Source organism: Nannospalax galili, unplaced genomic scaffold (assembly GCF_000622305.1).
Source record: "Nannospalax galili isolate Female #2095 unplaced genomic scaffold, S.galili_v1.0 scaffold220, whole genome shotgun sequence".
In the NCBI taxonomy this organism is placed as follows: Eukaryota; Metazoa; Chordata; class Mammalia; order Rodentia; family Spalacidae; genus Nannospalax; species Nannospalax galili.
The window spans coordinates 201,971-214,002 of record NW_008347891.1 but is presented as its reverse complement, the minus strand read 5'-3'; the positions used below and the strand labels follow the sequence as shown (position 1 = coordinate 214,002).

Genomic DNA, 12,032 nt, shown 5'->3' with positions numbered 1-12,032 from the left:
TCCGCCTTTCGCCTTTGACAGTGACAGTGACAATAATTCCCAGCTTCACACATCCAAGATCGAACTGACAGGACAAATTGCACATTGGGATTATCTGATAGGTGCAAGATGGGACATAAAATCTCAAGTCCTCACTGAACACTGAAACAAAGTTATTATAGTTGGTATCATGCTTAATCTATTCCTCCCATGATATACATTTACATTATAAAAAGAAAGTATCTCTCAGTAAAGTTCCTATGGATGTTTTTAGATGTGGTCAACATTACCCAAACAAATACAGGAAAATGTTGAACCACTAGAAAAGTATTCTTGATATTTGTGACCTTAGAAAAAGTTGCTGAAATATTATTCAATATAGGTTTGTGCATAAGTGTGCTATAGACAATACTGACTTTAGAAAAATCTGTATTTCTCTGTTAGCATTGTTAACAGTATTAAAAACAGTATCCTAGCCAAGTAGGCAGATATTTTGAATGGTAGCCTTACAGGAAATGGTTTATCCTCATTATAATCTGGTCACAGGACATCTGAGTCAATCCTTGGCCTAATGAGACTGAGTTAGTTCTGCCCCAAAGGGGTCTAGAATGGTACCCAAGACTTACTTGGTAATGAAAATGGAAATAGCTGTTTTTGATCTCCACATCATCTGACCATCCTGTGGATAACTGGAAGAACCCCATGGAATCAATAGTAGGATACAGAAATGCTATAAACAGAAACGATGGCTATATATTTTCTGAGTTGAAGCCAGACCCATTGGGCTGTCTAGTTCAAGCTTTCCTGCCTTTGGTGATGGTTCTGCCTCTGGTTTCAAGTCCTGCCCACCATAATGTTGGCTCCAAAAGCAGTTCATTGTCCTGTGTTATTATCTGTTCAGAGGCACATGACAAGCAGGGTAGAGGGTCAGTCTGTCAGATCTGATATTTGCTCTTTGAAATCCTTCTTTGAAGAAGTCACTATTTACTTTGTAAAGCATCCACCATCTAATAGTTCTTTAGGAATGTGTTATCTGAGTGTTAAATATGCGTACTGTCTCCCATTTCAATTCTTGATACCAGCACTCTAATTTAAATCCCTGGGCGTACAAACACATATAGGTTAAGGACAGTTAGCTACCTCTGTCTCCAGTCCCCATTTATCATGTTTAGCAAGGGTTGGCAGAGTGTCCCTGGACAGGCATTGATCTTAGTGTGGACATCGGAATGAATGGCCAGAGAAAAGACAGATGATGCAAGGATGAAAGCTAATGAGATCACATCCTTTTTGGCTGAAGGGTTTGGATTAGTAGATTGAGCCTTGGGTCAGGCTGGAGGGTAGGCACGACATCTTGCTCTTCCAGAAACCGGCTATATGATTTATGACATGCTTAATGTTTTAGGCACTGGTATCATGTCTTTGCAACAAAGATATAGTATCAAGTTGAATGAATAGCTCTATTTGGTTCTAAAAAATCCATAATGTTGGTGATGCACTTGACTCAATAGGAATTTGTTGCAATATAATGATCAGCACTTTGAACTTAAATGCTGGGAAAACTTCTCAGGCCTTCAAATAAAGACGAGATCTAAAAAAAAAAAAACAAAATAATGCTAAGCATCCTAAAACAACTCCTGTTAAAAGATTTCAACAAAGGCATATTGGTTTGATGTACCTTGGAATGGAGCCCCAGGAGTATCAGATGAATTCAAGGGCCCCGTGCATCCATCTACCAGTGTGAACATAAAATCACAGTGGCATTCTGCCTGCCATATGCTCTTTTTGGGGTTAAGACACCTTGGGTCTTGGGTTTCCCATGCTCCCATTCAACCTCCTCAGGGAGAGAGAGTTCCAGAAGGCTTTAGCTACCTGGTCTAGCACAGCCTCATCATAGAGACAAAAAGTACATTGAGTACAAGGGTTTGGAGCCTTTGTAGTCCAAGGAACAAACTCTGAATGGGGATCTTTCGCCTTATCCCTATAAAGAAGGATCTTTATGGACCCAAGGAACATTTAAGTTTCTCAAACACGCTCATACAGATATTTTAAGTCTTCTCCATCGGCCACCCATTCCTGTATTATGCTGACACATAAGTTGTAGGTGTGTACTTGGGAATGCAAGGCCTGACAGGCAGAACATTTGATCACTTTCGTTCCCTACACAGCTACGGCTAGAGGCAATGTCCATTCCTAGTAGATGTTCAGTAAACACTCATTTTCAATCCCAAAGCTCGTCACTTCCTTTCCCCCTTTTCACCAGCTAGTTCTTTGAGGTCATCGTAACTAGATTTAGAATGCGACTGTCATTCCTCTCCCTTTGTCAATCAATTTCAAGACTTCTTTTATAAATTGTTTTCCTCTATCATGGCATAACATGAGTGTGTTTTCACCAGGTGGCTGTGTGTTAAGACTTAGGGTAGAGAGATCTTCCAGGCAGATCTAGAGAGGAGCTTAGTCAGCTGCTCCACTGAGGTTGTGGTAGTCAGTAAGACACCTTGTGACTTGTGAGGTGAAAGCCCAACAAAGGAAACCATTATGGATATGATAGAAATGTACTCGAAAGGAAAAACTAACTGGAAGTTCAGTTTCTCTCTTTTTTGTGAATCAAATAATTGGTTTATCCTTAAAGGTAGTTCATAATTTCAATACTCTTTTATCATAGTTCCTCAGAGAAGTGGAACCATCTCTATGATGTATATATGCGCTACATGACACATCCATATGTGTATAGTGCATGTATGAGAGAGAATACTATTTTTATGATGTTTTAAGATTTTTTATTGAGTTTTTATGTATTTCATACAATACATCTTGTTCATATTTAGACCCCCTCCTCTATCTAGACCCAGTAATCCCCCTCACTGGATTTCATGCATTCTGTCATATATGTTAAGGCCTATCAAGTCAAGTTTGTGTCCCCAGATGTCCCCCAGTGTGAGCTCATCCGCGGGAGCCTGATCAGTCTAGGTTCACCTAGCAGTGATCAGTTGCCAATTGGTCCCCAGCTAAGGTAGAATACTCTTCATCTTATGGCAGATGTCACCTAAACTGGGCAGCGCTTTCCAGAGGAGCCAACTGGGAGCTGGCTGGAAGGCTCTGAAGGGACCATCTTTGGGTTGGTCATCTGGAATGTATCAGATGCCAAGCATTCTGGATCTTACTCTTCAGATTTAAGTTCTGGTCCCGCTCTGACTTGTGCAAGTTTCTCCATCTCTCACTAGCTCCCTAGTCAGCAGAAACAGGGTGATAACAGTACCTTACCTGTAGAATTATTTCAGAGGATAATGGTCTGTATAAAACATTTCACCCACAACCTGAGAAAAGTATCCGCCAAGTTCTCTCACCAGCTGTGGTCTCTTGCTCTTGCTGCTATTGGTTCCTGGATCCAGTAACTGCTTCTAGTCACTACCTTCCTTTCTTCATTCTCCATTATTCTAGAATCTCCCATACTCACTATTGTGTAGACAAAACTTGAATAGTTTTCACTCTGAAGAGTATTTTTTTAATGATATCATTATAGATTAAAGTATATGCTGCATAACTAGCAAATCCATGTTTGCTGTTGGCTTGTCAAATGAGTGATATGGAAACTCCATTCCCCACAATGTCTAGTGGCATTTTGCTCTTCTGCGAGCAGCCAGAAAAGAGCAGATTCAAGTCAAGGTCATACATAATCCCTGTGTCCTCTCCTTCCCTGCTCTCTGAAGTGTGCAGGTGGACTGATAAAGGGTAAAAGCATTTCACTGTTATCTTTAGCCCAAAACTAAGAGCAGTTCTTGTTTTTCTCATCTTCTTCCTTGTAACCCAAAGGCTGGGAGGGTATCCCGTAAAGGTTTCTCCATCTCCTGTTCCTATCGTGTTATTTTAGGTCAGCCAGGGAAAGTCAGTCTCCACAGGCCGTGACAGAACAGGAAGATCTTTCCTATCCCACAAGAAGCTTTTGGAGTCTTTGTTCCGGAAGTGCCATTTTTTTGAGAACTCCAGAAAGAAACTGGCCCGGTAAAGCTCACCTCACACAGTTTGGAAGGCTGAAAAATCCAGGGTTTCCAGATGTGCAGGTACTTCCACAGCCGTCCACTTATCTTGCATCTCATCAGGGGCTCTGTGACTACTCTTCTCATCTTATCCCATCTAGAGAGAGGTGGACCAGGTTGTAAATAGGGTCAGAGTGAAATACTAACTGGCCTCCAGGGAGAAGGAGCGATGGTGGCTGGACAAGGATGGACCTCAGGGAGCAGGGTTTTGTTTAGCAACATCTGAACAAGAGCGGTGATTCATAAATGGACAGCTGGCAGGAGGGTTGGAAAGCTCATGCCTGGGAAGCAGAGGATCCAAGGACACGGACTCTGTGGAGATGGTGCTGTCAGCACCGTGGACATCCTGTGGGTCCCTTGCGCACATACACCCTGTGTATTATCATGTGGTGTACTTGTCCTTAGATGTCTCCTCTGTTGAGGCTGTGCAAAACTCCCTGACACTCAGCGCAGATATCCATTTGGGGTGTCAGTTTAGGCCAGTAAGTGACACATGAGGAAACTTCTCCTTTTCAGCTCCTTGTTTATTGCTCTTAGAATGATTCATTCACACTGTTTCTTACTCTATGCTTGTCTCTACAACCACAGAAAAGATGCTGGTATTTCTCAACCCTTAGTTCTTACTTTTCCTGAAGGCTGGTCTTGTATCCTACAAGTCTGTTTATTGCCCCTGGGTGATGAGTGCATAAAAAAAAAAATCTATGTACCATTTTGGACAGATTTAGTGACCAGTTTTGAAACTTGATGTTTCCTACCACTCATCAGCTCCGGAAGATTATGGCTTAGAAGGGACACATTCATCTAGCAAACATTCATCTCTTTCATAGACTGGCAAGATCCAGGACTCCCGTCACCCAGACCCGACACAGGCACACAGCTGCGTTGGTGGCTGGCCTCCTGCAGCAGCACACACTGAGTTCTGTGTTCTGTTTCATGGAGCACATGCTAAAGAGCAGAGGGGAAGACAGACCTCCCACAGGAGGGTGACTAAAGCAAGAAGAGACCTCCTCCCCATATGTAGATCAAGTCCCCATGACTGTGTTGATGTAGACACATACACATTTAGTGCCTTATGATCTGTGGTTGCTGTTTACTGAGCCATTGGTACTTTGTGACCCAGCATGCACAGAGTATGCAGTTACATGCACGGTGTCACTGCATTTTAAAAAAATATTTTATTTATTTTTATGTGTATGAGTGTTTTGGCTGAATGTATCCCATATATAAATGCTCCTGTGTTATGCAATGCCTGAGGCAGCCAGAAGAGGGTGTTGGATCCCCTGGACCTGGAGTTAGAGATGGTTGTTTGCTGCCATGTGGGTGCTGGGAACCGAACTCAGTCCTCCGCAAGAGCAGCCAGTGCCTTTAACTGCTGAGCCATCTCTCCAGCTCCCAAACAGTGTCACTGATGTTTAAACATTTTGAGGAAGTGAATTTTTCAGCTCTTTGCATTGACACATTATAGCTGTTCATCTTTATAGGGCACAGGGGGGATAGTTTGTTATGCTTCTATATTATATAACTATCACTTCCAGATACTAAACATTAATAATTTTTCATGATGAGAATATTCAAAATTCACTCCTAGCCTTTTGAATTATATGGTACAATATGGTTGACTATAATCAACCCTATGCATAATAGTGTATTGGACTCTTTTGGTTAACCCTCTCCGGCTGTGACTTTGGACCTAAACCAGTTCCTCCACCCGTGCCCTCCCAGCCTCTGCTCAGTATTAGTCTACTTTGCTTCTGTTAGCTCCTCCTCTTTAGAGTCCATATCCCTGTCAATTGTTGTTGCTGAAAAACAAGAATAAAATATTTATTCCAAACGCCTGGAAGAGAGTTCATTCACAAAAGTGACAGACAACTATATCTTGTGAATCTTTAGGGAGGACTCGCTGTATCTCAGGTGTCTGCTGCCTTCTAAAGATAGACAGTGGCTACATGGAGGGCAGCTGACAGCAGATGGGATGTCCGTTATCTAATAGCAAAGGATCAAGAGGAATTCACACTTCTGTGCCGGTTTCCTCATGGATGACTAAGATGTTACTCACACCCTAATTATTGTCCATAAAAAGCATGTGCCTGGTGATTCTGGTATGTTCTGAGTGATTCTAAGTATGGCTCCTATCTGGGTCTAAGTTGTGGGCTTTACACTGAGTTAGTGATAGTAATACCCCATTCTGGCCCACAGAGCTGTTGATGACTCTAACGTGTACAGTGCCTTTACCGTCAGATGTGATACAAGCATCCCTTTTAACTCTTCAGCGTCTCCAGTGTGGTTGTAGACATATGTAACTGATGACTTGAAGCCGTCACCCTGTGTTTTTGAGTGTGTTCTTTATGTATCACTGTTGGAAGTCGACACTAAGCAAATGTTAGTCGTATAAGTTTAACACCATCAGATTACATCTATATATTGTTTGACCTCAGCAGTTTTTAAATTTTCTTTATATGACTAGAGAGTTGGCTCAGTGGTTAAGAACACTAGCTGTTCTTGCAGAGAACAGCACCCACACGGCAGCTAACAACCATCTGCAACTACAGTTCCAGTGGATCTGATACCCTCTTCTGATTTCCATGGACATGCACACATGTGGTACACTTAGCATACATGTAGAAAAAAACACACATCCACGTAAAACAAAAATAACTAAATCAAACAATTAATTCCCTTTATAAATGTCTGTGCATTAAGTAGCTTTAATTATGGTCTCATTAAAACTTTTGAGTTTCTAATCTCTGCTCCGGTGCTCTCCCAAACACACTTCCAAAATAAATCTATTTCCTTTAAAATCTTTAGTTTGTATATAATACATATTTATAATGAAAGTTACATTTTTTCTTAGCTGTGAATATTTTTCTGTTAGGAAATTGCCCTTGGTTGGAGTGAGTCAGTTACAGCTTCTAATGAGGTTTTTATAACACCAAATTCTCTTCTGGGAGAACTGCACATGCTTTTTGATCCAGGGCCATGAGGTCCTAACACTGACCGACAAAACCAACACTATGCATTCCATTTGGGCTTTTGAATGAAGTTTATAAGGTCTAAAAGAAAGTTACTTACAAAGGCATACACCCATGGACACTTTCCCTACATCGTGGCTAAGCTTTTGAGATCTGTGCCACCAGCACTGCACCCAACAGCATGCAGCCAAGATGGCAACTTTTTACCACTTCCTGCCTACCTCAGCATCTGTCCCTATACCCTCACCTTCATGCAACGGAAGCTGATGGATTGGGTGGGAGGGGTAACTGTCTCCCCCTCTGCCTACAGAGTCTCTTGGGGTTCAGTGCTTGTTCTGTGGGAGGACACGCCTACCCAACAGTTTTTAAAAAAATAACTTTTAATCACATTGCAATTTAATTTTCTATATAAATTTCAGAAGAAATCTCTGTGTGTGTGTGTTTCTCAGAGTTCATCCATGTGGTAGCACATATGTGAATTCTCTCCCTTCTAAGGCTAAATAATATTGTACTGTATCTGCCTGTTCAGTATGTGGTGCTAGACAGGCGTGTTCTTCCTCATTTTAGCTACGATGCATGTTTTTAGTCCATGATGCATCTCAGACCTTGAGGGTAAAAACAATCTCTACAAGACCTGGCTTTCTTTTCTTTTGTGTAGAAGAACTGGCGAGTCATAGGAATAGGTTCTTAACCTTTTGATGAGTTGCCATGTGCTTGCCACAGGTTGGATACGTCCATATTGATTAAAAACCTGTCCTTGGTTGTCACTGTTGGGAGGTGGTACTTTTGGAAAGATGAGAACTCTTTGGGACATGAGATAGTTCACATGTGACCTCTTTTGTGGTTCTTGAGACATCATAAAGATCCTTCCAGCCATCTTTCCCCACCCCCTCCATCTTTTCTTACTTCCTGTTGAACATTTGACTTTTTCCTTCCGCATGATCTCATGCTATGAAGTGCCCCCAAAAGCAAATCAGTGCCCCCCCTCCAATCTTGGACTTTAGACTCCCAACTTTAAGCTAAGCCAACCTCCTTTTTAAATAAGTAGGCTGGGCCAGGTGTTTGGCCAGCTGACCAAAGCTGCTTTCTGGAGGGACTTTGCTGCTTCACATCTCCAGAAAGGTAGCATAAGTATTCCAATTTCTCCATTTCCTTGGGAACAAGTGTAACCTGCTCTGTTGACAGCAGTCAGCAGTGTGTAATATATCAGTACTGTTATTTTTCCCTAATGATTAGCAGTGTTGAGCATCTTTTCATGTGCTAATGGCCACATGTCCATCTTCTGCAGAGAAAAGTCTGTGACGGGCCTGTGCCCCAGTCTCCTGAGTGCTGTGATAGAACTCACTTTCATGTTCTAAAGCTTTTGCGTGTGGCCTTCATAACCATCTTCATCATCTTGGAGTTGCCACGACTAAATTTCTGTCCTCGGTTCTTCGCCTCCATGAATTTTGTTGGAGGATTCTGTCCCTCACATTTGTAATATTTATATCCCTGTGCCTAATTTTAAGACCTAATTTCATATAATTTTGCATTGTTTAGTATTTATCTGTTACGGTTCATGCATTTCCTTAATGTCTATGTCCCAGTGATAACAATTTTCCCCATTTTTTTTTTTTTTTTGATCTTTTCGAGACAGGGTCTCCCTGTAGCCCCAGCTGGACTGGAACTTGCTATGTAGACCAGGCTAGCCTCAATCTCACAAAGATCGACCTGCCTCTGCCTCCTGAGTGCTGGGACTAAAGGCATATGCCACCATACCCAGTTCTCCCCATTTTGATGAAAAAAAGAGACATAGAACTTCCTGGCATATTATGAATAAGCTTTAAAATTACATTTAATTAACTCACTAATTGATGCATTGATTATGTAATTAATGCATGTGGAGGGTACATGTGTAGAGGTCAGAGGACAACTTGCAGAAGTCTATTCTCTCCTTCCACTGTGTGGGTCTAGGGATTGGACTCAGGTTTCCAGGTCTGGCAGCAAGTATATTTACCCAATGAGCCATCTTTCTGGCCAACAAGGTTTTAAAAAAATATAGTATTTGAATCCTCTGGAATTATTTTTCTTATTTCTGGTACTGCCTGTCTAGCTATTTGCCAAGCCTATATTTTAGTCTTATCTTTCAGTTATAGTCACATAGCCAGATGCCCATCACTTCAAACGCTGTTTAGGTTGAAAAACAGCTAGACATTGTTGTACTTTTAAAATTATGTTGGGAGGGGAAAAGTCATGCTTTGGGCTATAATTTAAATAGAACGCTTTTTTGTGTCTTTGGCATTTGGTAGACGCAAGCAGCATAACTGAACTCAAACACTGATTAGGAAGAAGGATCTTGCTGAGAGATAAATTTAATAAAGTTTTGTTTTGCTGATGCAAATCCTCTTGGTTCCATGCTGTCATTAAGTGCTATGTCTTCAAGATTGAAAGTAAACTCTGAGTGACCTCAAAATTTCAAAGAAATGCCAAATTAAATACAAGGTCATCATCAGTCACTTTTAATTTAAAAAGGAGTTGGAAAGGGGAGTTCCGTACATATTAGATGTAAAAAGCCCAACTCTACTTGAAGCGTTTCGGTAGACCTATCCAGAAAACTTGTTGGAAAGGAAAAGTAGAAATTCTACTTCCAGGGTCAAGGAGGGGAGGCATCTCTGCTGGCACGCATCTCTCAGCCTATCAGAAGGAGCTCAGCACATCCTGCTGACTTCTCCGGTTGCTTTCTGTCTCCCGTCTGCAGGTCACCTACCTGGGGAAGATCTCCACCACAGGCATGCAGTTTCTGTCAGGCTGCACTGAAAAGCCAGTCATTGAGCTGTGGAAGAAGCACACACTGGCCCGCGAAGATGTCTTCCCAGCCAATGCCCTCCTGGAGATCCGCCCATTCCAAGTGTGGCTACATCACCTGGACCACAAGGGCGAAGCCACGGTGCACATGGATACCTTCCAGGTGGCTCGCATTGCCTACTGCACCGCTGACCACAACGTGAGCCCCAACATCTTCGCCTGGGTGTACAGAGAGATCAACGATGATTTGTCCTACCAGATGGACTGCCACGCGGTGCAGTGCGAGAGCAAGCTGGAGGCCAAGAAGCTGGCGCACGCCATGATGGAGGCTTTCAGGAAGACTTTCCACAGTATGAAGAGCGACGGGCGGATCCACAGGAGCAGCTCGTCCGAAGAGGCTTCCCAGGAATTGGAATCTGAGGATGGCTGAAGGAACTTGAGACGCACGGGAGAAGGCAGCATTTGGGCAAGGAGTTTCAGGTGTTAGATGCGGACGCAAGGATTCAAATTTGGTATGAAAAGACTGCCACACTATTGGCTGGCCATGCTTTTTAAATTCAGAAGAGCAATTCTAAATCTAAAGAAATGTATCAATAATTATGTGACATTGAAATCTGCTGCTGCTGTGACCCATGAGGAGGGTGGGAATGTGAATGGGGAGGAAGGTTCTAGACTCAAAAACTTTTTTTCCCTCATATTCTAACACCTATTGGTGGAGATCGTGCCTGTTTTCGTCATTCTCAGGCAAATACTCCGCAGCTGCCATTTGCTGGAATAGTCCAGTCTGCCTTATGAAGTCCAACAAGAGTATTAGAGGCCACTCTGGGCCCTCTAGTGGGGTGGAGTGTGATGATGTGAAGGCAGCAGGATGCGAGGGACACCTGGGGGTGACCACGCGCTCCTCTCCCATGGCATGTTGCAGACCCCCTCCTCACCATGTGAATCAGCACAGCTTGGATTGAGCTTTACAACTAACAGTGCACTAGTTGGCAGTTAATTCACAGTTAAAGATAATGCTTTTATTTACGTGAATATATCCAGTATTACCCTCCTTTATACTCACTTCATCTATTTTCTTAGAATATTTGCAACTAATGATCTTGTCTCCTTCTGCCTCTGCCCATCTCTTTTACCCTTCCAGTCCCCTTAAAGAGCTCAACATATATCACAGGACACCGAAAGGGAAGATAACATTCAAGTAAATGAATAAACAGAAAACAACCAGAAGTTGCAAACAACTGAAACCCCAGACAAAAGGGAACGGGTGATCAAACTCTTTGGAGGCTGTCCTCTGTTAAGCCCTGATTTGTAGTAACTAACTTGGTTAATGGTCCTGATGGATGAATCCTTCATGGGAATTTTCAAATTCAACTTGGCATTTCCTAGGGTGTCTTGTCCCTATAATTCAGCATTTTACTCAGTAGAGAATATGGAAAATCAACTCAGCTTGTCTAGAAACCCCAAATCCAGCTTGAAACCTAAAGGGAAATCATAGCTTGTTGTCTTAAAATCACTGCTATCTTAGAGTCAGGATTGCCCCTTTGGTTGTTAATTCTGATGAGAAATTCTCACAATAGCTCGAGATCGCATGGTTTCACAGATCTTTGGATGTCATAAAGAATCAACATGGAATGAAATGTAAAGTATTTGTTAAAATATACACATTTAAGGCAGAGAGAAAATAATCTACTTTTCAAGTAATACAGCTCCTTTAAAAAGTCTGTTTTTGTTCGTGGTGAAGTTAGGGGCAAGGAGGCACCTTAGAAGCCTTAAATGAGAGCTAATAGAATCCAGACAGTGATGGTGTTGGCATCTGTATACCAGTGTGTCCACGTACGCATTTGTGTGTGTGTGTACATATGTCCTCATGTGTGGATCCAGTTTCAAGGCATGTACAATAAGCATGGAGTCGTATTGGTGAGGACTCACCTCCTGAAGATAAGATATGCTTGTTGCTTTATGACATATGTAAACTATTCTTTAGCGTAAATGCATTCACTCTTTAATAAAAATATGTTTGTGTTAATGAAGCCTATGCATTTCTTACTTTGTCTTTCTGCTTTCTCCAGAAACAGAACCCTGACACGGAAAAGAAACCAAACTGAGTAAACGGGACTATTTTACCCAAATCTTTAAATTTTGGTCACACTTAACCCATTCCTTGTGTTTAGAAATCGTTTTCAATTAGTTTTTCATGGTTGAACTTCCCTTAATTGAGACAATAATTTTGCTAGTATCATTGACCTTGTTGCTTAATGTGGTGGAT

The 12,032-nt window shown here is 42.0% G+C and overlaps 1 protein-coding gene across 1 annotated transcript in view; it reads left to right on the top strand.

The window, feature by feature from the left end:
- The window catches only part of Pid1 (phosphotyrosine interaction domain containing 1), a 283,493-nt gene extending 271,697 nt beyond the window's left edge, over positions 1–11,796 (top strand). Inside the window, exon 3 of the mRNA XM_008844454.2 lies at positions 9,720–11,796. Coding sequence (XP_008842676.1) covers positions 9,720–10,196 — 477 coding nt within the window. The 3' untranslated portion in view covers positions 10,197–11,796. The remainder of the gene's footprint in view (positions 1–9,719) is intronic.
- The last annotated feature ends 236 nt before the right edge of the window (positions 11,797–12,032 follow it).